General features: G+C 46.9%; 1 protein-coding gene and 1 non-coding gene across 3 annotated transcripts; both read right to left on the reverse strand.

Annotated features, from left to right (window-relative positions):
* Window positions 1-626: 626 nt before the first annotated feature.
* Window positions 627-18504, reverse strand: LOC135909470 (uncharacterized). 2 transcript variants are annotated; one of them, XM_070536699.1, is made up of 4 exons: window positions 18043-18504; window positions 13246-13431; window positions 3116-3385; window positions 627-1347 (listed from the first exon to the last, which is right to left on the reverse strand). In XM_070536699.1, exons 2-4 carry the CDS (start codon window positions 13304-13306, stop codon window positions 1139-1141), a joined length of 540 nt encoding a protein of 179 aa, XP_070392800.1. In that variant the 5' UTR covers window positions 13307-13431; window positions 18043-18504; the 3' UTR covers window positions 627-1138. The 2 variants fall into 2 exon arrangements, with proteins under 2 accessions (XP_070392800.1, XP_065297535.1); XM_065441463.2 differs by lacking the exon at window positions 18043-18504 and having other exon boundaries at window positions 3080-3385; window positions 13246-13404.
* Window positions 8994-9066, reverse strand: TRNAT-CGU (transfer RNA threonine (anticodon CGU)). The gene has a single exon. It is a non-coding gene; the product is annotated as a tRNA-Thr (tRNA).
* Window positions 18505-23611: the final 5107 nt, after the last annotated feature.

Consider the following 23611-nt stretch of genomic DNA (forward strand, 5'->3'; position numbering starts at 1 on the left):
ATCATTAGTTAGTTCACAGTGAAGGTGTAAACGTTACCAAATTCCCGTCTGCTGTCAATGCATGGGCATCTGCGGAGGGAGTATGGTCACAGAAAACGGCCGTCACCCCTGTTTTATTGAAGGTATCGCGAAACAAATAAAATGACAATAAGCCGCTAAGACGACTGTAACATTACGCTGAGTTTCATGGACTTTTCATAATTGCGTAGTTGACAATATTGTGGAATTCCCGTCTGCTGTCAGTACATGGCCTTCTACGGGAGGGAAACGGACAACCTCATGTTTGTCCGCTAGAATTAAACTCTAGTCTTTCTAAGTTTCGTTCAGCTAATTAACTAGGAATATGCTCAATCGCAAATTACAAAAAGAAAGAGAAAACGTGTTTTGTTTCGTGCACTCCTTCGGACTGCGCCCCGATCAACGCATATCGTCGCTCGCGTGGAGGCTCGGTTTAACGGCCACCGGCGCCTAAACGGCGCTCCGTCGCAGCTGCGGCGACAGCACCTGCGTCTTTAGAGCATCGTCGTAAAAGAGCCATTGGCGATGTATCACAACGACCACAAGGCCATCATCGATTGCGTGACAATATAGAGATAGAATAAAGAGAAATGAGACGAGACAACAAATGGTTTTGTATTTCGTTGTATTTCACATAAATAACATATACATAATTATATGTATAGTTACATACCAACAAAATTCTATACCAGCATAATTTATACCACCATAGCAGCTTCGCTGGTCAACCACATTCAAAATTTTTATTTTTATTGTTCACGTTATTGGATAGCGCGATATTTCCGCAAACAATTACTCGTCTCGCACCAACATGTTGGTCCATCTGGCAACGTGTTGCAGAACCAGAAACGATGCTGGATACCCAGCTACCTGAAAAAAAAAATGTTTCGCATGCCCGCAATTATGGAGACCCCACAGCGCGTGGGGTCTGCATAATTTCTTTTATGGGCGAGTCCCGAAACGAGTTTATAAACGGAAACCTGTACACCCACCACGAAGTGCCTGATATGAGGCAAGGAATGATTCACTTTAAAGGTCTCGGTTCTGTTGTGCTTTCTTTTTTCCTATTTACCGTACGTAGTTAAGGAAACGTGTACATCGGTCATGTTCGTCTGCGATGTCAAGAGAGCACTGTGCCAGACACCACGGCCCATGTCGCCCAGAGAAGCCCGACCAGCAGTGACACGGGCTTTGCCGCAGTGGCGACGTTGCAGTGGTGCCTGTCGTCACACAGGCACACCTCCTTCGTGAAGTGCATGGGGACGTGCTCCAAGAAGCAGCCCGTCTGTCGGCTGTTCACGCACATCCACGTCACGTTCGCCGGCTTACCTGCCGTTACGCAAAAAGAAAACGAACAAAGAAAGACGAAGGGAACTGGTTACTTCTGACAACTTCATCTTCTCTCTGAAAACAAACGGAAGAATGCGGTTAGCTAATTCCTTATTCTGGGATACTGCAATACAGCGCCGCATGCAGCCCGCACAACACACTCAACGTGCCCAGCATATGTAATTTAAATTTAATTGACCCCTAGCTTTAGCTATTTACTCAACAATTGCTGGAATTTGTAGCGAGGCTAGGAGTGAACGTTCCAGAATGAAAATTTTCCTCGGCATCTGGAAGCAACAAGAGGTCGCTGCAAAAGGAGAAGGTATAATGGAATCACGTTTCGCGCTATGCCACGTTGGGTGCAGGCGTCCGCAACAGACGATGTATCTATCAAGTACTCAGCCATCACGCGTTGCGCCCGGTTATGAAACCACTCGGCAGAATCTATGCTGAATGTGGGTAACAGCCGCGCTGACAATAGACAAACGTTGACAATTCAACGTTGCATCTGCCTAGCTATCTGACTTATGCTGCAAGGTAGAACGCCTACCCCGCCGATCTGCAGTCACCCCTGTCTTGCGTTCACCGACCTCATCGTGTAACTAATTTTAACGCGACAGCGTCAAAGGCCCTGTCGGTGTCAAGCGTCAAGCGTCGGACATCCACCCAATCGTAGCAATTGCTACGATTAGGTGGATGTCTCATTTTCTCTTAATTACTTCTTTCCACCTTTCAGGTTTCCGCAAGAACTATTACGTCAAACACTGTGTGCATCGCTTGCTCGACTTTTATGATCACCATATCATTTCGGTTTCAGTTACTTTATGAACCAGGCATTTTGTTGCCGCTTCGATTTGGGGCACGTGTGAAAACTCATACCGGACTCGGTTGAATACACCCGCTCCTGAGGCACCGAGCACTAGATTATGCTGAAGAGCGAGCAACTAATGTGCTGCCTTGGGCAGGAAACACGTTATTTAGAACCCGACAATGAAGACTTCAATCGCTCAGCCAGCGAGCTACGTTGGCTGCGGCAAACCTGCGAAGGCGCTGACGCGAGTCACATGCAATTCCACGTTTTACGTCATAGTGATGGCAATGCCGGTCTCTCCAGCGATGTTGGAATACAGAGGTTCGATCACACCACTGGTCACGCATTTCTTTTCAAACGAAGCGTGCATTGGCTCGTAAGTTTCAGTGGTGTTGTCGTGGTCACGCAAAAAAAAAAGAAACCGTTGTTCTCCGAGCAGAGCAGCTGCGGGAAACGATGGTTTGACGAGTTGGCAGCTGCATAAGCGCGCGCTCTGCCACGCGCGCAACCAATCAGAGCCGTTTCGCTTCCGGCGGGGAGGAAAAGGATAGGAAAGGGGTTTCGCGTGCGCTGCGCCGGCTTGGTTTCCGTTCAGTTCAGTCTCGGAAAACAGATGGGACGGTCACGCATTGTGCGTTCCCCTAAGGAATAGGCAGCCTTCGACGAGTAGCGGCGAGAACTAGCCCGTGAAGGAGCTCATCGTCGGCGCGCCGATCCAGCCGTTAGAGCTGCCCGATCTCAGGCAATCCGACAGCAACGAAAAAAAAAATCCCGAGCTGAGGCAGCAGGAGGCCGAAGCACTCCGGCATCGTTACCTATAGGTTACATAACCGTGACCAAGGTCGGGTGTACGCAGGACAAGCTTCGCTTACTCCCATTTAAAAAGGCCTAATACAAAGAGACACGTACGCCTAAACCTACCCGTGTCTCCGTAAAATGTCCAGCGGGCGCACACACCGTCAATCTTGCTGCAGTTGTTGCAACGTGCCGCCAGCTGGGCCTTGGTGGGCATCTGAGTGAACGTCTCGGCGCCCAGCAGAGGCGACTTGAACGGGTTGGGGATGGATTTCTCCGAGTCCGCGTACGCGGCCTTCCAGTGCTTGGAGAACTCCTTGCGGCGCTCGTCGTCCACCCATTGCTCGGACAGCCAGCTGCACTGGAAGCAGCTCACATTGCGCTGGCTCCGACTTGGCCGATTGTATAGGCCCGTCTCGGACATGCACGACACTGCAAAACACGTTGCCGGGTTCGGTTAAAATTGGAGCTCGGATCGCCTAGCTCAGGAGAGTGGGTACAGGATGGATTCATACACTGGGGGAAATATGGTAGCTTTTACGAAAGGTGCACATCTTCAAATTTTTATCGCGACAGGAAAAACGCGCGCACTCCAGGCGAATTCTCATGCACCGTCGGCGTCGCCGTGAGGTTCTGTATAAAGTCCAAGTGCGGTAAGATCACGGCTTCGCGCTGTGTGCTGTATGTGCGAGTGAAAGCATGCGAGGGTGAGCCGAGATGGATGGTGACTTAGTGCGGCGGCACCTTCACCTTCTCGTCATCACTCTTCTCTTCACCTTCATCTTCTCGTTCGCGCAAGGGAGAAGGGCGGGGAGGGCGCGTGCCGACTTTTCTCGCGCGCTGGAAAGGGGGAGCGAGACACATCGGCGCGCTAAGAAGGGGGAGGGAGGTTAGCGTGTCACTGCTTCTACTGCGGCCAACAGCTGCGCAAGGCGCGGCTGAGCGCAAGAGAGAGATTCTTGGTTTGGGAAGGAAAAACATAGCGTAAAGTGCAGCGCAGTAACTGTCTCTCAGATGAGGACACCTCAACCGCACTGCACAGGGGGGAAGGGGAATAGATACCCCTTCCCCCCTGTGCAGTGCGGTTGAGGTGTCCTCATCTGAGAGACCGCGCGTGCCCTTTCTTGGAGGTGATCTGCGGTGGGTGCGAGGGCTGGCCGACCCGAGAGGACTGATGGCTTCGCGTGCGCTGTGTTCTCGAGCGCCTGCTTCGCGTTGAAGCGAGAGGCAGCACGCAGGGGAATTCGCTCGCCGCTGCTGCCGCTCTTCCTCAAGCCAGCGTTCTGAAAGCGAGTGTCCACGGTGGTCGAGTGAGATGTGTTAGTGTTGGGCTGTGCGCGCGCGGCACTAAATGCTTGTTAATTTAGTCAGTAAGCGAATGTTTACACCAGCTTATACAGCTAATAAAGCTACCAACCTTACTGCGCAGAGCTTTATTTTGCTAACGCAATCAGTGCTTCGCTTTTCGGGTGAAACTGCGACTATTTATTTGTAACCGGCGCTTATTCGCCTTCACTAATAGTAATACATATTTAATAAATGGTCCTTTTTTGCCTCAATATAATCATAACGATAGGGCAAGCGCTGCGGCCTATTTGTTATTAATTAATTTTATTGAATTATACTGATGGCTTAGCGTTTTAAGCATTTTACACCTGATACGGCGCTTCAGTGACTATGGTGTTCTGTTGCTCAGCACAAAGTTCGGGTTTGACTCCCGGCCACGGCCCTTCACTGCGGTGTCGCTCGTGGCCCACTGCGCAGTTTCAGGATGTTAAATCCTACAATGTAAACTTGGGCGTTTTAGAGGGGAGCTGCTACATTCTTGCTCAAGTACGTATTGTAAGGCACTTGAACAAAGAGGCTGATATTTTGAACAAGTGTACGCTGTTAGGTAAAAGTGAGGTTGGAGAAACTGCCTAATTATTGCATCTTTCCTATATTTAAGGCATTTCGAACGCATCTTCTGAAACGCCCTTTACGTCTCTCACACACTGTCGTTGAGACATCGTACTTGCCCTCTCCCTCGGTGTCGAGGTTCGATATTCGGAAAAGTGGCCAACGGACACGGGTCACTTTGATTCCTACTAAGCGGACATTGTTTGAGCGTTCACCAGTTCGTACTCCGCAACTGTGACGTGCACCCCAAGTAAATAATTAGAAAGGCAATTTCAGTTAAGTGTTAAACTGTCATTAGCGCAAACCTCTGATGTGCAGTAGTGAGGAGGTACACGTGCTGCGCGTTGCAAAGGATAGGCGAAGACGACATCGACGAAGATATGAGTATTATCCAAAGAGGTTTCAGAGAGAGAGAGAGAGAGAGAAATAACGTTTATTTGCACCCGTAAAAAGAGCCCCGAGGAGTCAAGAGTCTTCCTGTCTCTTCGGCTTGCTCCTCCCCTTTCAGCTGGCTGATGCTCCTTGGAGCTCAGCGGTGTCTAGGGCCATGCGGATGGCTTCTCTTTGGTCATCTTCCTTCGAGCTGGTCATTAAAGTCTCCCAGGATTGTCTATCCCTATCTGGTTTATTGTATCTAGGACATGTTCATATTATGTGGATCATGTCCGCCTTTGCCCCGCAGTGTTTGCAATTCATGTCCTCAATGCTATCGTGCCATCTCTTCAGAATGTAGGGGTTGCAGATCACTCCCGCTTGGGGTTGCCTCCATGTTATCTCTTCTTGCTTACTTAGTTTCTTATGCGCCTCTGGCAGTGTTTTCCTTCCCATTCTATAATAATCGAGAATTTCGCTGTAAGTGTTTATGCCTTCTTCTTTTTGTAGAGGCTCCCTGGCTGTAGAGGCTGCATTGGTGTACCGGTAAATAAGCTCTCGGGCCAATGCGTGCGCTTTCTCGTTGCCGGGCAAGCCTTCGTGGGCAGGAGTCCATATAAGGTTTACTAATTCTTCCGGAATTGGTCCTTTCTCCAATATGTTAAGCGCTTCTTTGGAGATTCTCCCTGCGGTATAATTCCTGATAGCTGTTTTGGAATCTCACACTATGATTTTGACCCCTTTTTGAGTCAAAGTTAGGGCTATGGTCACCTCCTCTGCAACCTCCGCTCTGTTTTGCGGGGTACTGCAGCTCTTTGAGTTCTCACCGTTAGCCTGTGTTGTCACTGAGACAAAACCTGGTCTGCTTTCATATTCTGCTGCATCCGTGTAGAACACCCTTTGCTTTTTATCTAGTGATTTTTGTAACGCTTTACCTCTGTCTTTCCTCCTGTCCTGGTGGTGGCTGTGATGCATATTCTTTGGGAGTGGTGGTATGCGTATCCTGTCTCTGATTTGTGACGGGATGGCCCCCGTGTTTCTTACTTTGTTGTTAGTTCTGTATCCTAGTTTCTATAGAATTCTCAGACCACCTCTGCTTCTCATTAGTCTTTGTTGCTGGGAGACTAGTATGGCTTCGATCAACTCTTCTAGGGTGTTTGAAATGCCCATGTTCAGTATCCTCTGCGTAGATGTGCATGGTGGCAGGTTTAGGGCTGTTTTAACTCCTTTCCTAATGAGGATTTCTATTTTGTTTTCCTCGGCCCTTGTTTGTTTAAGGTACGGTGTTGCGTATGTGATCTTGCTGATCGCGAAGGACTGTACTATCCTTAATAGGTTAGCCTCCCTCACGCCTGCATTCTTGTTGGCGATTCTTCTGAGGAGTCGACATGTTTGGCTTACGCTCATTTCAAGCTTTCTAATCGTTTCCGTATTTCTTTCATTGTCCTGAATGTGCATGCCTAGCACTCGTATAGCTTTTACGTTTGGAATCGCGTCCCCATTAACAGTGAGTTTTATCCCCTGGTTAGGGATTTTCTTTCGCATTTTCAGTGGACTGATGAAGAGAGCCTCCGACTTCGTAGCTCAACATTTAAGTCCGGCTTTTTCTAAGTGCTCTTCAATTATATTGATGGCCTTTTGCAGCGTTTCTTATGTGTGGGCGTCACTGCCTCTATTAGGTTTCAGTTTTTTTGAAACCTCCTTGGTATGATCGTGCAATGGCACCGGAAGAAGCCGTCGAAGAGGAAGAAGAATCGCTGCAGAGCCTCGTGACATGCGCAAGGTGGAAAGTGGAAGCGGCGCCATTGTGAAAATAGAACGGGAAGGAAGAAGGCAGCAGCCGTCTATGTCCGGCGCCCCTGAGCTCACGACTCAACTCCTGAAGCTGGTGTACGTCTGCGGGGTGTCCAACGGAGCGCTGACCACAGCCATTCTGTGCTCTTGGCCTACCTTCCTGGCCTACGGCCCTATACTCAGTCTTGTACCCTCGTACGGCCGCCTGTCGCCCGTGAAATGCTTTAACAGCAGCAGATACTCGCCACCTGCATCATTCCAGCCTCTGATGTGCGCCGACACTACACCTCTAACCAGGATGGCATGCGAACTTTGATGTTTCATTTACATAGATTGAGGACTAATTTGTGACTGGATAGTTAGTGTGTTTCTAGTTGCTGTTTTGTTAATTTTTGTGTCCTGGGAGCCTTACAAGATACGCGTGTGCGTGCGACAGAGAGCGTACGCTTCATTGCATTTTTCCCGAAATGTGTTCGAACCTTCACAAGCTTCAGAACTTGCAGCGGTGAACGTAGCTACACCGTGACAACGGTATAACGCAAACACTGCACCTCGCAAGAAAAAAAAAATACTCGTACGGCCGCCTGTCGCCCGTGAAATGCTTTAACAGCAGCAGATACTCGCCACCTGCATCATTCCAGCCTCTGATGTGCGCCGACACTACACCTCTAACCAGGATGGCATGCGAACTTTGATGTTTCATTTACATAGATTGAGGACTAATTTGTGACTGGATAGTTAGTGTGTTTCTAGTTGCTGTTTTGTTAATTTTTGTGTCCTGGGAGCCTTACAAGATACGCGTGTGCGTGCGACAGAGAGCGTACGCTTCATAGCATTTTTCCCGAAATGTGTTCGAACCTTCACAAGCTTCAGAACTTGCAGCGGTGAACGTAGCTACACCGTGACAATGGTATAACGCAAACAGTGCACCTCGCAAGAAAAAAAAATTCCCTTTTTAATTCTGCGATCATTTTGCTGTACTGCCTGATGGGCTTCGTGCAATACCTAGTGACGTAAGCGTTCCTTACGTACGACGTTCGAAAAAAAAGTGGGACCTCGCTTGCGATACCGTACGAGTGTTTCATCATTGTCCTCCGATCAGGCGGCCACCACTAACGATAGCGATTCCTGTGACGACACGATACCCAAGTGAATCGCAAACATGTGATAGCGCTTACGCAAGGGAGGCTTTTTTTCCAATGCTGGCCTCGACCTACAAGAAACGGAAAACTGAGAAAGAGAAAACTTGCGCGGGCATTTATTTCATAACAGACGCCGGAGATAAGTGCGTCAGTGGCTCAGACAGGAAAGAGGATTTCTTGCTTTTGCGACTCAAAGCTGGCTTTGCAGTGTGTGCAGTCGTTCCTGCGAGATGGAACTCACGACCTGTTGTCGCGGCCGGTCGTTTAACTTTACGGCCACGGGAAAGAAAACAGGGGCATGAGGTTTAACTTCATTCGTTAAACGGAAATTAGGAGATCACGCAAAATGATAACGAATACAAGACGCGGAGAGCCATACTTGCAAAAGACGCGGAGAGCCAGCTTCGTCACCTGGCAAACACGCCATCGTTAGCCGAGTGGAACACCGCAAATACGAAGGACACTAGACTGCACAAACTCGCACTAGTGTGTAATTGTTTGTTCTATTTACAGTAAATCGGTTTGCATCTTTTCTGCTTTGATGGAACTTTCACGTTCCTGTATCGCAAGCTTCAGCAGAAGAAACATTCGTTTTTTTTTTCATTTGCCTCTTTTGTAGCCCTGTGCGCTGAGCATGACTTCACTCTTGAATGACTATTGACATTTCAATGGACGAGAAGAAAGTGAAACCAAGGGGCCCGATTTTATTAATCATATCATACTAAGCATACAAACAAAGGCACCAAGGACAACATAGGAGAAATTACGTGTATTTACTGATTGAGTTAAAGAAAGATAAATTAATGGAAATGAAAGTGGATAAGAAAACAACCGGCCACAGGTGGGATACGAACCCACACCTTCGCATTACGCGTGCGACGCTCTCACCAATTGAGCTACCGCGGCGCGACTTCCCATACACTTTCTGGGGTGTTTATGTTTTACTACTAGAACCAAACCTGGGAATGTTAGCCAGCGCCACCACTCACAAACCTTGGCGGCGGATGTAGAACATTCTTTCTGCCGCAGACGTCACGAGTACGTCATCTATTTTGGTGACGGCAACTGGCCAGTAAACCGACACATGCTACCTGAAGTGTTAAGAATGGCGAGCTACAAGACAAAATTGCCACCCAATTACGACAAAGGGGCAAGACGCGCATTCCGCACTCCCCGTCGCTACAGCTAGGAGGCGTTCGAAGAAGCGGCCTTTGCGCTGTTAAGAATGGCGAGCTGCAAAACAAGATTGCCACACAGTTACGACAGGGCGACACGACGCGCATCTCCCCCTCACCGTCGCTGCAGCTAGGAGGCGTTCGAAGAAGCGGCCTTTGCGCTGAAAACTGCCTCCTTCCTCCAGCCCCATCAACATTGTGACGGAACTAGTTCGGTGTGTGAACAATGATTCCGGAGTTCCCCAACGCGGAGCTGATTTGACACGCATGGACAAGCTGCCGCGGGAACGACGTATTTTGGTGCTTCTCACGCTTCGGCGGGGCGCAAAACAACGAGCGACCCTCGATCGGCACCGATAACTCCCGGAACGGCACCCCTCCAACGCCGTCGTTTGGGCATCGGAATGTGTGTGCCTTTGTGTCTGTAAACTGATCTGCAGAGCAGCGGCGAGTTGGTGATGAGTAAACGAACAGTCGCCGCCTCGTATGGCCGGCGGATCGAGTGTATAAAAACTGTGGTTGTGCGAATGCTGAGCACACTTCTCTTGAGCAGTCATGTTAGACTGAGACACTTCTCTTGAGCAGTCATGTTAGACTGAGACACTTCTCTTGAGCAGTCATGTTAGACTGAGTCACTTCTCTCATGCAGTCATGTTGGACTGTTACTCTTTTTCTCAAGCAGTCATGTTAGACTGATTTAATTTCTGTAAATAAACCCTTTTTCCTCGTTCTCGATTAGAAGCAGTTCTTCACTTCATCAACGATCTCAGCGTAAATAAGTTGGACGACGGCATGGGCCAGCTACCTTCGAATTCATGCCGTACTCCAATCTTGGCAAAGGACCACGGACGATGGGATTGAGCCCCCAATCCTGACAGAAGGCATCCCTGTTGGCGGATCGGGACTCTCTTAATGTAATGATCGATAAGAAGGGGAACCGAGGGGTCCTATTGTATTAATCATATCACAAGAAGCCAACAAACAAAGACACCAAGGACAACACAGGGGGCTTCCTTGTACTTACTGAGTTAAAAAATATAAATTGATTTATTTCTATTTTTTAATTAGTACATTTCAGCCATTTCAGGAATGCTCTTAACGGCCTTTAAATTTAGCGGCACGATACCATTCTCGTCGAAATGTACTATAGTCGGGTACAACTTTAGAAGGCAGAGGCATTTGCCGCTCAAAGGAGGATGCACACGAGCGTTCACCAATAGGAGCGCACTCTAGACTGACGTCATGAACGGGACGGCCAGTGACTCCGCCGATGTAGAACATGGTCGGCTGCGCTTTGAACTGGGCAGGACTTTTGAGCGACATTATTTCTTTGGTCGCGGAGGCAATTGGCTGCCGCACTTCGGTTGTCTGAGCGGGGCCTCTCCTGCCTTATTAAGGTGTACCCGACTATACAATAGACAATCGAAACAAAAGCTCTGCCAGAATTACAAAAAGTTACAAAAGTACAACGGAATATAACAAAGCACTACAAGTTCTCTTTATAGAACAGAGCATTTTCTGGTGTTAATATAATGTTGCAATGAAAACAATACTAAAATAACATAATGCACAATACTAATGGCGAGAAACATTGCATAAATACGGGTTCTTCAAGGTTAAACTGAATTGAACAAATATACGATGCTGTCTTCGTAAAATACGCTTACACAGGCAGTTTATGCTCGTGGGTGGGCACAACTTTCGCGAACAATTGTGGTCATCAAATGCATAATTATCAAGTGCCCTAATTAACCTTTTGCTGTGACAAATATGCTTTATGTTTATATTTGGAATACCTATACAATCGTATAGGAAGACAACTTCATTTTGCTTGAGCCTCCTAGAGTGCTTCTTTTTCGAGATGTTGACCATGAAATGTCCCACTCAGTCAGTTAATTTCGCATTCAATGGGCATGTATCCCGACACAGCCTTAAGTAGTGAGGGAGCTCCAACGCCAGGGAAAAAGATACAGTCAATCGTTGCTTGTTTGCGCCAGTCGATAGCAAGAGTGCAGCTGTTATCAGCTTCGCCCAACTTGCAAACGATCTGCCACACGTAGTAAGCTACGTCAATACGAGGGTTTGACCTTGTGTTAACATCCATGCCCCTGAATGGGCTAAATTAGCTGAAAGAGTCTCAAATTTCATGATGACTATTCCGGAACACAAGCGCACCAGAAGAATCAAACAAACGGAAGTTGCCTTCAGATACGGCTGTGTTAAAGTTTCAAATCTAAACATATTTCACAATCACGATAGCAAAAAAAAAAATTGCGGTAATAAACGTCGTCTGCAAGCACGATAAGCCCTGCCGTATGCAGGTTGTCACATGTCAACTGCAACAATGTGGAAAATTTGGCTTCCTAACAGCCCGCTATCCCAAAACCGTAGCTAAGCACAAACGACAAACAATAGATGTACACAATTAAAGCGGTCACGCAACGATGTCGCAACGCTACCACTTCTAGGAAACGTATGGTCTTCCAAGCGCCAGTGCACTTGGCTCATTGTTTGACAGGGCATCGTGGGACACGTTGCCAAGGCGCCAACCGAACTAACACGGTGAAAGGGCAGGCGGGATCTCAAAAAAGAACGTAAACATCTCAAGTTAGTTGTACCTGCGGTGGTGGCTTAACGGCTACGGTGTCGCGCTGTAAAGCTCGAGCTCGCGGGCTCGAATACCGCCCGTGGCGGCCACATTTCGCTTGGGGCGAAATGTAAAAACGCCCGTGGTCCTGTGCAATCGGGGCACGTTAAACATCGCCTGATGGTCACAAATAATCCGGAGTCCCCCAATACGGCGGGCCTCATAATGAAATCGTTGTTTTGGCACGTAAGACCAAAGAACTAAATTAGAAGTTTGTTGTAGGCTTGCAGAAGCTAGAGTGAGGGTCCTTGATGCAATGTTAACGCAATGTATTTTGCTAAGCTTTTATTCTGAACAAAAGTTCATTCAATTTTCTCGCCCAAGCGAGGTCGGCATTGTTATCCAGAGTGAAAGCAGTCGACCATCCCAAAATAACATACGCGATGAACAGGACACCGGAGATTAAGACTGGCAACTGCGTTAATACCAGGCAAGTGCTACGGATAGCAACCCCACTCCCGCGTGCCTTTTTCCCCTACTCCTTTTTTTCCTTCACCTTTCTCATCCGTCAGTTATTGAAGCAAGCAAAAGCAAACTATGCAGGAACGAGGGGTTTGAAGCATGGTGCAGTGGTAGGTGATGTGATGCACCCTGCGAAGGTTTTCATTGTCAGTTATAGCTGCCACTACAATGTGTTTTCGACCGCGCATGCTCGTTTTGTAGCGAAAAATAGCTTTTTTAAAGAACATTACAAACAACGATTCGCAAACATGGCATCAAGACTTTAGACGCACTGAATGGAAAAATGTGCATATTTTCCAGACTGGTTTGTGCTACCGGGCGAGTGATTAATTTTGGCCGTTTGGCGACCATAATGAAAGCACTGGTTATCACATACTTTTCAGGTATGTGTGGATGGTCATGAAGACGCTGCATACCAACAAGCATGGTTTTTATTGTACCACAATGTCACAATACGAAGTATGCAGTTGTTGGGCCACAATATAAATTATAGCGGTTATACATAGCGTTGTTAAAGAGGCCTCACCCTTACCGGAATCCTTTAGAGCTCTTTATGATTATGTAGAGCTATTCTGTACACCTTATAATGCCAAACGCTCGGGCACACTTCATACGCTGTATACTTCACTACCAAAAGAGCCATCGCGATTCTCCCGACACAGATGCTAACCTTGAATGTTTCAGTTTCTGGCTGAGAAGCACGGTACCAGTAAATAGCGCCTTTCTCGTGTGGTAGTTAGGCACATCACGTTTGCTAAACAGCGTGCGATCGATGGACAACTATACATAAACTGGACTCACCGCAACAGCGGAGCAGCACCAGCAGCACAAGAAGCAGCGCAGCTAGATCGAGTCGCCACATTGTTGCGAACTCCGCCAATTATGCATGGACTCGTGTAGAGGATTGCTTTCCTTTTGAGCGGCAAGGAACCACTTATGGAGTGATAACGCTGGCATCGCATATCTCGACAACGATAAGGTGAGCCGCTGTGGAAAGAAAAGATATACTCTCAGACAATGCCACCAGCATGTAGGCTATGGACGAGTGGCCTTAAGATTAACATTCTCTTATCGCATTGGTGAAACGGAACGGGCGTAGAGGGAGAGCAGCTGAGGCAGATATTTTTTTTTTCACGAAAGTTACCTTGATGTATCTCTCCGGCGGCATGTACTAGATAATTCAACCCAATAATCCAATAAAAGTTTAACACTTCTGCCATAATGCAATGAACTGTTTAAGGCAATGATAATGCTCAACCCTCTCAGCGACTATGAACATTGGCGCACAACTCCTTAAGCAGACACGTCTCCCTGCGTGTTCTATGTACTACGCAGACAGACAGCAGTGCAGCACGCTAGGTAACGTTTACCATCAACTCACCATGCTCGTACTGGACTAAACGCTGAAGAAATTGCACATCCACCGTCAACACCACCGCTAATTATCGTCAATCAGGGCAGACAGCATAGAAAGCTTCGCTTACATCGATTCCCACTGTGCATGTAATCCGCATACTTCGCTTAAACAAAACAAAAATGCGTTCAAGTTTTTGGATTTCTTTCAAAGTCCTGAAGGAAATCCTGGAAATTCCTGAAAAACCACAGAAAAAAATACGCTATACCGAGAATATTCCATCACCTGCCCTGCACCAACGGCGGAATTGAACCCAGACAAGTTTTCGACGAAATCTCTCTCAACAGAAGAACATGCAAAGAGTCAAGAGTGACAAAACTAAATCTCCTTATGAACAATTGTTATGGAGCAAATGAACCGAACCTCACTTTAATAACATTTTCCCGTTTGCATCTTTATAAGAGACGCATTAAAAACATACGCGGCGTGGTTTAGTAGGAGAATGATGAAGATGTAATTTTAATATCTCTGAATCATTTTGGAACCTCCCAGGACTGCTCTCAGAATAAGCCTAAGAACCGAAAACAAAGCTACGTTTCCTGGCAAGCAGAAAACGTATGCGCATTTTCACACCTTTTCCATTGCCGAGATATAGTTATTGTATTGTTGGTATGTGCTCTTCTATGTACTCTTCTTTGTATGTGCTCTTCTTTGTACATGTACAGCCTTGAAGTTACTGCCACATATCCGCTCCGGGGTATTGGCCAAGAACCGGGTAAATAAAATAAGCAAGAAGAAATGTAAAATAATTACAACTAAATTTGAGAATAGTTAGATTAGAAGCAAGATGTAGATTGTAGATGATGATTTGATAATAATGAAATATTCGATGGAAGGAAAAATAGAACTATAACCAAAGTCAGTTTGGTGGAAAGAAAATGAAACATTAGGATCTCCCATCCAGGATTTTCGTGTATGGTCAATGACATTTAGACTATAAGTCTCATCCACCCTACAAGCAAATCCTGAATGGCAGCGCAAACGTTCCCGTCACTGTGTACGAGAGTCAAGCCGCCAAGGATAGTAAATCGGAACAGATAAATCTAATCCAGGAAGGCTTCCTTGACCAAAGCCTGTTGTGGTTCTTGCTTCTTTTACTTCTTTTCGTTCGAAGTTCCTTTGAGAACTTGAGGCGACGCCTTGCGTATTACATTCGTCGTAACGAAGCGTACTCACTTCCGGTAAAAGCAGTCTACTACGACATGCGCATTCAAACCGTTCACACACTCAGATGAAATATTTTAATGCGTTAGCATTAGGAGTGTCAAAGTAAAAAAAGTGTGCAGGTGCCTGTGTGTAGGTGTGTGTATGAAGTATGGGATGCCAGCCACATAACAGAGGTAGAGCGGAGATGGGAGAACTTAGAAGAGCGTATAATTACACATATTGCAACTGAGAGTGGTCCGCTTCAGACCACCAAGGATCAGCCAACCTAGACCACTCACATGTGTCGAGTGAGCTCCTGAACAACAATTTACCGCTAAATCGCCCCTGATTTCTTTTTCAACGCGCCATCACACAGCGCGAAGGCTGTCGAAATATACGCGCTCAGATTGTGGTGTCTCATTCCTTTTTTATCGGTATAAAATTGTCGCTACTACTACTACCTTAGTGGGTACCGAACTTCCATAGACGGCTGATTGCTGCGACTGGCCTGTAAACAAAACACGGACGCGCATTGCCGCAAGCAAAATCAGGCGAAATCACACTGCTGCTTGTCGCGCAGTCCACCGTGCTCGAGGACTGTTTCCTAAGCTAGAAGAGACGACGTCGCAGTTTTTCATAGCTCGGTCCGCAACATCACGACAAAGGCTTGCGCATTTCCAATTTCCAAACAAAGCCTGATGTCGACGTTCTTCATCCGGCCACCGCGTACAGCAACGTTGCCCACTTGCACAAGTATAGAAGAACCTGGCGTCCCCCTTTACCGCCTCGCCGCTTTTACCAAGGTAGATGTACTGGTAGCGAAGGCTCCATAGACGCCCATTGGTCCAAAAAATGGCAGCTCGTGGGCACTCCAGCGCCCCCTGGATTTTGGGGGGCAAACTACGCAAACGTGACGTAGAATGACGTCACGCATACGTATACTTTTGGCGCGAATTATAAAGCGGTCTTTCTGTAGAATCCGCGTTTTCGAGCCCGTACCTCTCGAAGGTTGTTACCTTTCAGCGCGCCCCAACCTTTGCTAGTCAAATGTGCTCGAGTTCCTGCTAGTTATGGCCTTGTTAATGCGCAATTGGGAACGCAATGAAAGTGACTGGTAAAGGAGGGGCAGCATAGAAAGGCAGCAACACTTCCAGACACTGGCGAAGCATGCATGATTCGTAGTGCAAATACTGGTGCTAGTACTTTTGAGAGATTTTGAGTACAGCAAGGTATGATGCACAAAGCACTGGCTCAAGTGCACAGTTCGCAATAGAGTGTACGGCAAGTATGGTTTTCATAGTTTCATATTCATTGTTTATTGCAGCAACCGAACAAATACAGTCACAAAGCACACCCTTGGCACACAAACAAAAAATGCATGTCACAGGCAGCACAAGCAGTATTGTTTAAGTTGGCTAATCATCTCAATAGTCACAGTGCAGATAGGAAAAAGCCCTGAAGTGCCACGAACGTTGTCAGTTAGGAAATTGAAAAGTATAGAAAACAATGCTACGACAGCTTCAATTGAAGCAAACATAACATGACATAAGTAGGCGCATCAACACAGACCATAGAGCACACTGGGATTATTCTTCACATTTAATTTCTTCAGCTGAAAGAATATATCAGGTGCGTTTACATCTGCAAGGCAATGTTAAAGCCAGCTTTAGCACCCTCAAACGTGCTCAACGTAGGAGCAAATACCATACATTGAGCCGGCGTACCATCTCCAGAGTACTTCTAGTCGTTAGCCGGATCAATTTGAAGTAATTTTACGTCAACAAAAGTACACATGAAGTACAGCGTACAGTGAAGTGCAAGGACATTCGCGGGGCAGTAAAGCATGTAATCAGTGTACTGTACGCTACAATATAGCCAGATAAAAGTCCAGCGCTGTTCTGTTGGTTGCGCTGGCAAAGATCCTACTAAAAACTCTGAGATGCAACTAGCCTGCTAAAAGGTGGCCTGGTAGCCAGTGGTGCCGAGTGGTAGTTATGATGACAATGGTTGATTTCATTATACCTACCAGCACGGAACTGCAGGGGGGGGGGGGCGAGCAGGTGGAAAAATTAATCCCAGCGCCACGGAAACTAGGTTAATCCATTGCCTAGAAAGTCTCCTTTCAGAGTCATTCGCTTTATCGGTATGGCGTTTTATCTGACAATATTGCACAAGTACATAGGTGACACTTGAACAGGCTGTACATGGCATAAAAGTACCCTAAAAGAGTGACATAGTGGAATGAACGATGAAAGATGCTACATTGTTAAACCATTGCCCCTGTGAGCAACCACGTCACATCCTAGCAAATCAAAATACACAAGTAAAAAATGAAAGAATAAAACCAGGCTGTGAACCAGAAAAAAACCCTTTGCAACCGTTAAACCAGACTAAGCTGATTTGTTGCACAGGCTGCATAATAGCCTGCAACTTCACAAAATATTCAGCCAACAGCTCGGGAATTGCATCCTTTTCATTTGCTTAGCCTCAGTGCTTGCTTCGTGGCTTTCCGTTTAGTAGTTTGACTGTGCAGTTCAAGATTTTTTCTGCGTGCAAGCCAATGCAGCCTCACCCTGACGAACAGGGCAAACAAACCATCATGAACGTAATCAACACACAGTCAGCGATTTTTCTACCTTGGCATGAAGCAACATGCACAGATCATGCCCTACTTGTTCTTTTCCCACAATATTGGAACTAGATGCGACAAAAACCTGCTCGCAAGCATTGATGAAAGCTACAAACGAGGGTGTAGGAACTGACAGGCTCCCAAAGTCACCTTCTCCAGGATTTTTGACACTTAAGTACAAGAGAACTTGGCTCTGATCGGCAAAGGCGGCATCCACGCTGTCGCAGTGTACCACGGAGCATCGTTTCTTCACATGCCGCAAGCTCATTTTGAAATGAAGCGCTAAGCGCTTCAAAAGAAGAGCGCGAAGCGTGCAAAGACGGAAAAAGACTTCGCACTGGCCGCACGCCGAAGGAAACGACAAAACCGAGAAAACTGCCGCAGCGGTGCAGCGGGCTGCAAATCTTACCGAACGGTGACAAAGAAGCGACGTGCAAGGTCGACGAAAACTTCGCAAAAGGAGCATTTTGAGACCGGCGAGCTAAATTCATACGCTTTACCAGGTGCGCCATCACAGACAGCTGGCGACAAGAAATCGCTTCGTAAGCTCCCGCCACTGTGGCCGGGTTAGCCGGGTATCGAAACAAGGCCTGCAAAGACGCGCTGTAATGCACCGCACACTCATGAATAGGGGGCAGGTCAAGAGTGTTGCAAAAATACAAAATTTGCCAGGTTTTAATAAAATGACTTACCTCTTTCATAAAACAAGGTGCTAATATATTTTTTCTTTTCTATTGGCAGATTACATTCCAATTTTGTAGCTTTATCATTTCTTTATATGAGTGTTTTGCCCCCCATCCTCTGGTTGTGCTGCAGTCGCGCTAAACCACTTTTCGGCCCAGCCTTCGCCACCACTTTAAATCCGCCTTGCTTTTACCACGTACCTGAGCAATCCATGTCCTCTAGCGGATATATAGGGCTAATAACTGTGTTCGGCAAATCGCGTTCGGTGGTTCACCGAAGGAAAGCCACACATCCTCGAGGCACTGATCCGCCCCCGCAAGTGCACGACTGGCGCGCCGCCAGTTTCCCGCCGACCACACGTACGCTGCACGTTCACCAGTGACGCAGCATGGGATTGTTCCTGGGCCGGTATTTTGCAGCGATGCCTTTTCCAATTCTATGCCTTTTCAGGCTTTTCGCGCTTGGCCAGTGGTCAGAGCGGCGGTCTGCCCACATTATCAACGGGACCAGGCGGCCGTGTGTGGTTGATGATAAGAATAGCATAGAATAAAGCATAGGGAATTGCTACAAAATAGCGGCCCTGGAATGGGAAACGCTTATTTCGCAGACATTTCCGCAGCAGAGCAGCCCCCACATTGTTCAGTCTTTCTCTACTCATGTCAATCTCGAGCCACACATCTGGACTGAGTCACAAACAAAAGATAGGTTCCTCTTAACGGGAGGAATACTACCGAATAAGAAACAGAAAAGCTCTAAATGTACCAAGGAGGCTGGTCTGCCGGGTGAAGGGAGGGAAAGAAGGCTAGACGGTTTTTAATCTTATTCAATAGGCCAGTTTCGCCTAAATTTTCAGAAGTTTCGTTGGGAGCACAAGTGGGTCATCTCCTAAAGTTAAAGTAAGCTGCACGCGTAATTTGAATATTTGGCGATAGTATTTACGTCGTTGTATTGCGATATGTGGACATATATTTTAGGTGTGCCGTATTGTTAAAGATTCATGGCATTTGCAGTCATCTTGCTCATATTAGAGGTTGGATTGCGTAACATTTTGACGAGACACACAGATGAGAAACACACACCACAGAGTGTGTATGCTCCAATATCGCCACCATACCACATCATGGCCAGGCACACACCCAGGAAAGGGGGGTGGGGGGGGGCGGACCCCTCCTGAACTTAAGCGCCATAACCCCCACACCCCTCCCCGCTCACGCCACCATTCTTCACACATATTCCTAAAGCGCCACCAAATCAATATTGAGACTTGACAGCCATTCGGCGGTCAACATTTTGCTGCTCTTTTGACTCATTTTCGATGGCGGTAGTTATCGGAATCTGCTGGGGCGTGAAGGCCAGTTTTCTCATAGATTCGGTGCCCGCGCGATTAACTTGACATGCGTTCAGTTGTCACCCTCTATTCAACCTGTTGCTTCGTTAGTTAAACGTTCTTTCTTTAGACTTACTCAGGGACCAGGAAAGTCATTCAGTTCACGGTCAGCTGATCTGTTTGCTCGTGGAATGAGTTGCGGCCGGAGCAGACGCCAGTTGCGTTTAACTTGTCCTTTTGCTTCAGTATTTCATCGAGTGACGGCTCGCCACGACGCTGGCAGATCCTCGGAACCATATACCCGCGATATGGCTTAGGTAAGGTGGAAAATAGAATAATTTAATGCGAGACAGCATCCATCATCAACCCCTGCAATAACCCTTAACCCACGAGCAATATGTCTGTCACCCCTTACCTCGTCTGGTTTCTCCGTAATTGTACAGCACTTTCCGTTCAAAATTGGCAACTGGAAACAGAGTCGCAAGGAGTTGAGAAATTAAGCGATCTGCTAAGGGAGAGAGCCAAGGCAACAGCCAACCAAGAAGGAAAAGAGAAAATTAACAAATTTAACCGTTGTTTATGAAAATATTGCTACGAGGATGGATCAACATCGTTTCATTTAGAAAGGAAGTAGAGAAAACGCCGCCGGAAGTGGAGAACAATTCCGTGTGTTTAGAATGACGCTTCTACAGTTATCAGTCGAGCCGCCTGACGTAGCCACTTCTCTGCTGTGCTTACGTAGGTGTTTTTCTAACCTTCCGCGGTGGGCGCAGTACGTCTGGAACCGCAGCGTCCTGCGCTCGAAGCGTTGTACGCGACTGGCGGCCACGCATCGTTACGCAGCTTCCCAAATAACAATACGAGTCGGTTGTGGCACTTGGTAGTGCAGTAAACGAAGGATCCAAGAGTACTGTGATTGTTCCGCAAATATGTGTTTCTTTATAATTCTTCCAGAGCTAATTAAAAAAACGCTGCTATATAGTCGGATACAACTTAAGTCTGCGATGAAGTCCCACCCACGCCCTCATAACCACCAGCCATCGTTCCTCCGCGAGGCTGCAAATAATTCGTACTTCAAACTTTTCCTATTGCACAGATATGGCGGTAAGCACAAAAATAAAATTATTAGTGCATGATTTTATACGTTTTCGCTAGCCTTTTGTAGTGGAACGGCGAGAGCCTAATTCTTTATTGAACTGCAATAAGATGCTTTCTTCGCTGCAACTATTTATTGTCAACTTTCACTTCAGTTGGCACTGAAGTTTCTCGTGTAAAACGGGCTCAGTGAAATGAACTGTACCACCGAGTTTTGAAGAGTGAAATACTCAGACTCCGTGCACTTTGTCCATGTTTGTTGCACCCCTCCTTGCTTCCGCCGATGAAAATACTCTTCAAGAACAGCAGATACTCCGGAGCTATCAAGTACGACGCCATTTTGAAAAGGCCACATGACGACGATTTTTTTCCTTCTGTGATTGGCTGGCGGAGTAACACAACCCCGCGCGATCCGTGTGCCTTGGTTGGCAACTGCTGTTTTTTTTAAGTATTCTACGATATAATCTTTATTTTATACTTTCGCTTGTTTACTCGTTCTTGGCAGTGTTCTTCCTGAGCTTATTTCCTGCGCGAGTCCATTTGACATGGTTGCTTGTTTGCCAAGTAAAAGAGACGTGTATCTCACTGGCGTACCTGTGAGATACAGCCCATTTTAATTCTCTTTGGAGGGTTTACGCGTCTTTATGGCGAACGGTGGGCATTATTCGCATTTGTGTTGGTAAAGGTACCTCCTCCCCCCTCATTTGCATAGAAAGGTTACCTTGGGTTGGACCCCTCCGAAAAAAAAGGTGCTGGGTACCTGCCTGGACATCAGTCAGCAATGCCGTGGTTTTTGGACCGAGGTTTATGTTTAGCTGTATCGGGATTTTATTGGATCCTGCGGCCGTGTTATTAGGGTCATTTTCTTCTGCTGTCTTCCCAGTAAATGTTCTGTATGCTAAATTTTGATCTTCCAGGCTTTCGCGTTGTTGCTGGATCTACTTGATTCTGAAGTACGCTTTATATTGTGCCGGAATTATCCTTAATAACATCTGTGATATACGGCAGCACATTGTCTCCTTCGAAAATGTGAACGAATTCATTCGTAATAGCCGCTTGCGAATTTTCACTTGGAGCTTCGAGTGCTCTTACATGTATCCAGAATCTTCTTGGCGTGCATTTGTGTCTTTCGCGAATCTTATCCACCCGACGTTCGCTCGTGCATTTAATTTTCTCTTGCACGAGCTCACTCCCCATTTTTTTTATTTTCTCGGTATTTGTTCCATCTAAGAAGTATTTCTTCTTCGTGTAATCTCAACTTTTTGGCTTCTCGATGATCCCTATGCGCCTACTTGCGATCTTTCATAGCTTGGTTTGTTTCTGTGTTCTACCACTTACGTGGTTTTCTCTTTCCAATCTAATTTTTTTTTTTTTGCCCTGTCTGTCTTATTTCATGCTGCATAATGTCTTCCAGTTCCTTTCATTCTCAGGCTGTTGTTGGAAACGTCTCAATTTTCTTCTGTGTGTTATCTTTTTTTTGAAATCTCTGTTATTTGCTTTTCATTCATTTTTATAAATTATGGTGCTATTGGTTCGTGTTTTACGTCAGTATCTCTTACAAATTTTGAGGTTAAACGTTTATGATTGCTACCCAGGCTATTTTTCCATGTTTGTCTATCATCATTTGGTAAATTCGTTGTAGGAGTTGGAGGAGGGACTTCGGGATGAAAACAAACTGGGAGGATTTATTTTACATTATATACAGAGAGGTGAGAGCCAAGTAACCGTCGTACAGTCGTTACGGGCCGGCAGCAACTCGGACGCTGCGGCCCGCGGCAAGAAGTTCGAGAGAGGTCAATCAGGGAATGCTCTGGTCTCTCTGGAATGCTCCTTTTAAACCCTTCGAGGACTGGAGGTAGCGTCATGTTCGGCCAATGGGAGAGTCCGCTCAGATGACGCCGTTTTCGGCCAGTGGTAGGCGCCCGTGCGGCGGTGTCACACCCGGCGGCTCCCTGCGGTCTTGCCTTGCTGACTTGCAATGCGCTCTTCAAAGGTGGACAAGGGGGGACGCTTGGGCCCCATTGTCCGAGGGCCCACCTACTCCTGCGGTCTTGCCTTGCTGACGTGCAATGCGCTCTTCAAAGGCGGACAAGGGGGGGCCTTCAACTTGTTTGCTCGAGCGCTCCTCTGGAATGTGCTTTCCGCGTTTCTGCGCTTCTCAATTAGCTGTGCTGCGATTCGATGTGGTCTGGGGAACTCGAAGTAGGCACAGGAAACAGCCCCATATCTAACAGCTCGTCCTCGCCCCGGATGTTCTGAATGGCCGGTGAACTCAATTCGCTGGCCATAAGGAACGCTGAAAGAACCTGCAGGGTATTGGTGTCGAGCTTCGTTTGACGAACTTCGGAATCCTGGACCCCGGAGAACATACGTCAAACAAACAAAAGAACACAGCGCTGCACCACGTGTAAGCGCAGGCTCTTCACCCCTGACTCGCCAGGCTATTACTGAGTCAAAATGAACCCTGATCTTTTATTTCCCCAATTTTGACAAAACAGTTCCAACCATCCTTCCAAACAGCTATCCATTTCTCCTCGAATGCCGACAAGACCAGAGTACTATTTTTGTTGCAAAACAAAGGGTCGTTGACGTTGCAAACAACAAATGAAAACAGCCAAACATAACTTAAGTGGTCTAACTACACGGACAGCATGTTTCCAATCTATCGCAGTGACGTACTTATCACACGTATCGGTGCCACTGAACAATCTGGTCAACCTCACAAGTACGTAATGACAAGCGCACTAGCCTTGTGGTCTCTAAACAGAACGCGTACTTGCGTTGTAGGCAAACTTTTCATTTACGCTTACTCACGTTTCTTCCCTGAAAGTCATACAGGACACGTGACTTAAATGAACAATTAAACTTTCCG

The sequence above is a fragment of the Dermacentor albipictus genome, chromosome 3 (genome assembly GCF_038994185.2).
Source record: "Dermacentor albipictus isolate Rhodes 1998 colony chromosome 3, USDA_Dalb.pri_finalv2, whole genome shotgun sequence".
In the NCBI taxonomy this organism is placed as follows: domain Eukaryota; kingdom Metazoa; phylum Arthropoda; class Arachnida; order Ixodida; family Ixodidae; genus Dermacentor; species Dermacentor albipictus.

Bases quoted from the DNA above. Each gene is read 5' to 3' on its own strand.
- LOC135909470 (XM_065441463.2), bottom strand. From the start codon at position 13,306: ATGTGGCGACTCGATCTAGCTGCGCTGCTTCTTGTGCTGCTGGTGCTG. The intron at 3,386-13,245 runs GTGAGTCCAGTT...CGTGTTTTGCAG, and splicing joins GGTGCTGCTCCGCTGTTGCG to TGTCGTGCATGTCCGAGACG. The intron at 1,348-3,079 runs GTAGGTTTAGGC...GCGTAACGGCAG, and splicing joins GACATTTTACGGAGACACGG to GTAAGCCGGCGAACGTGACG.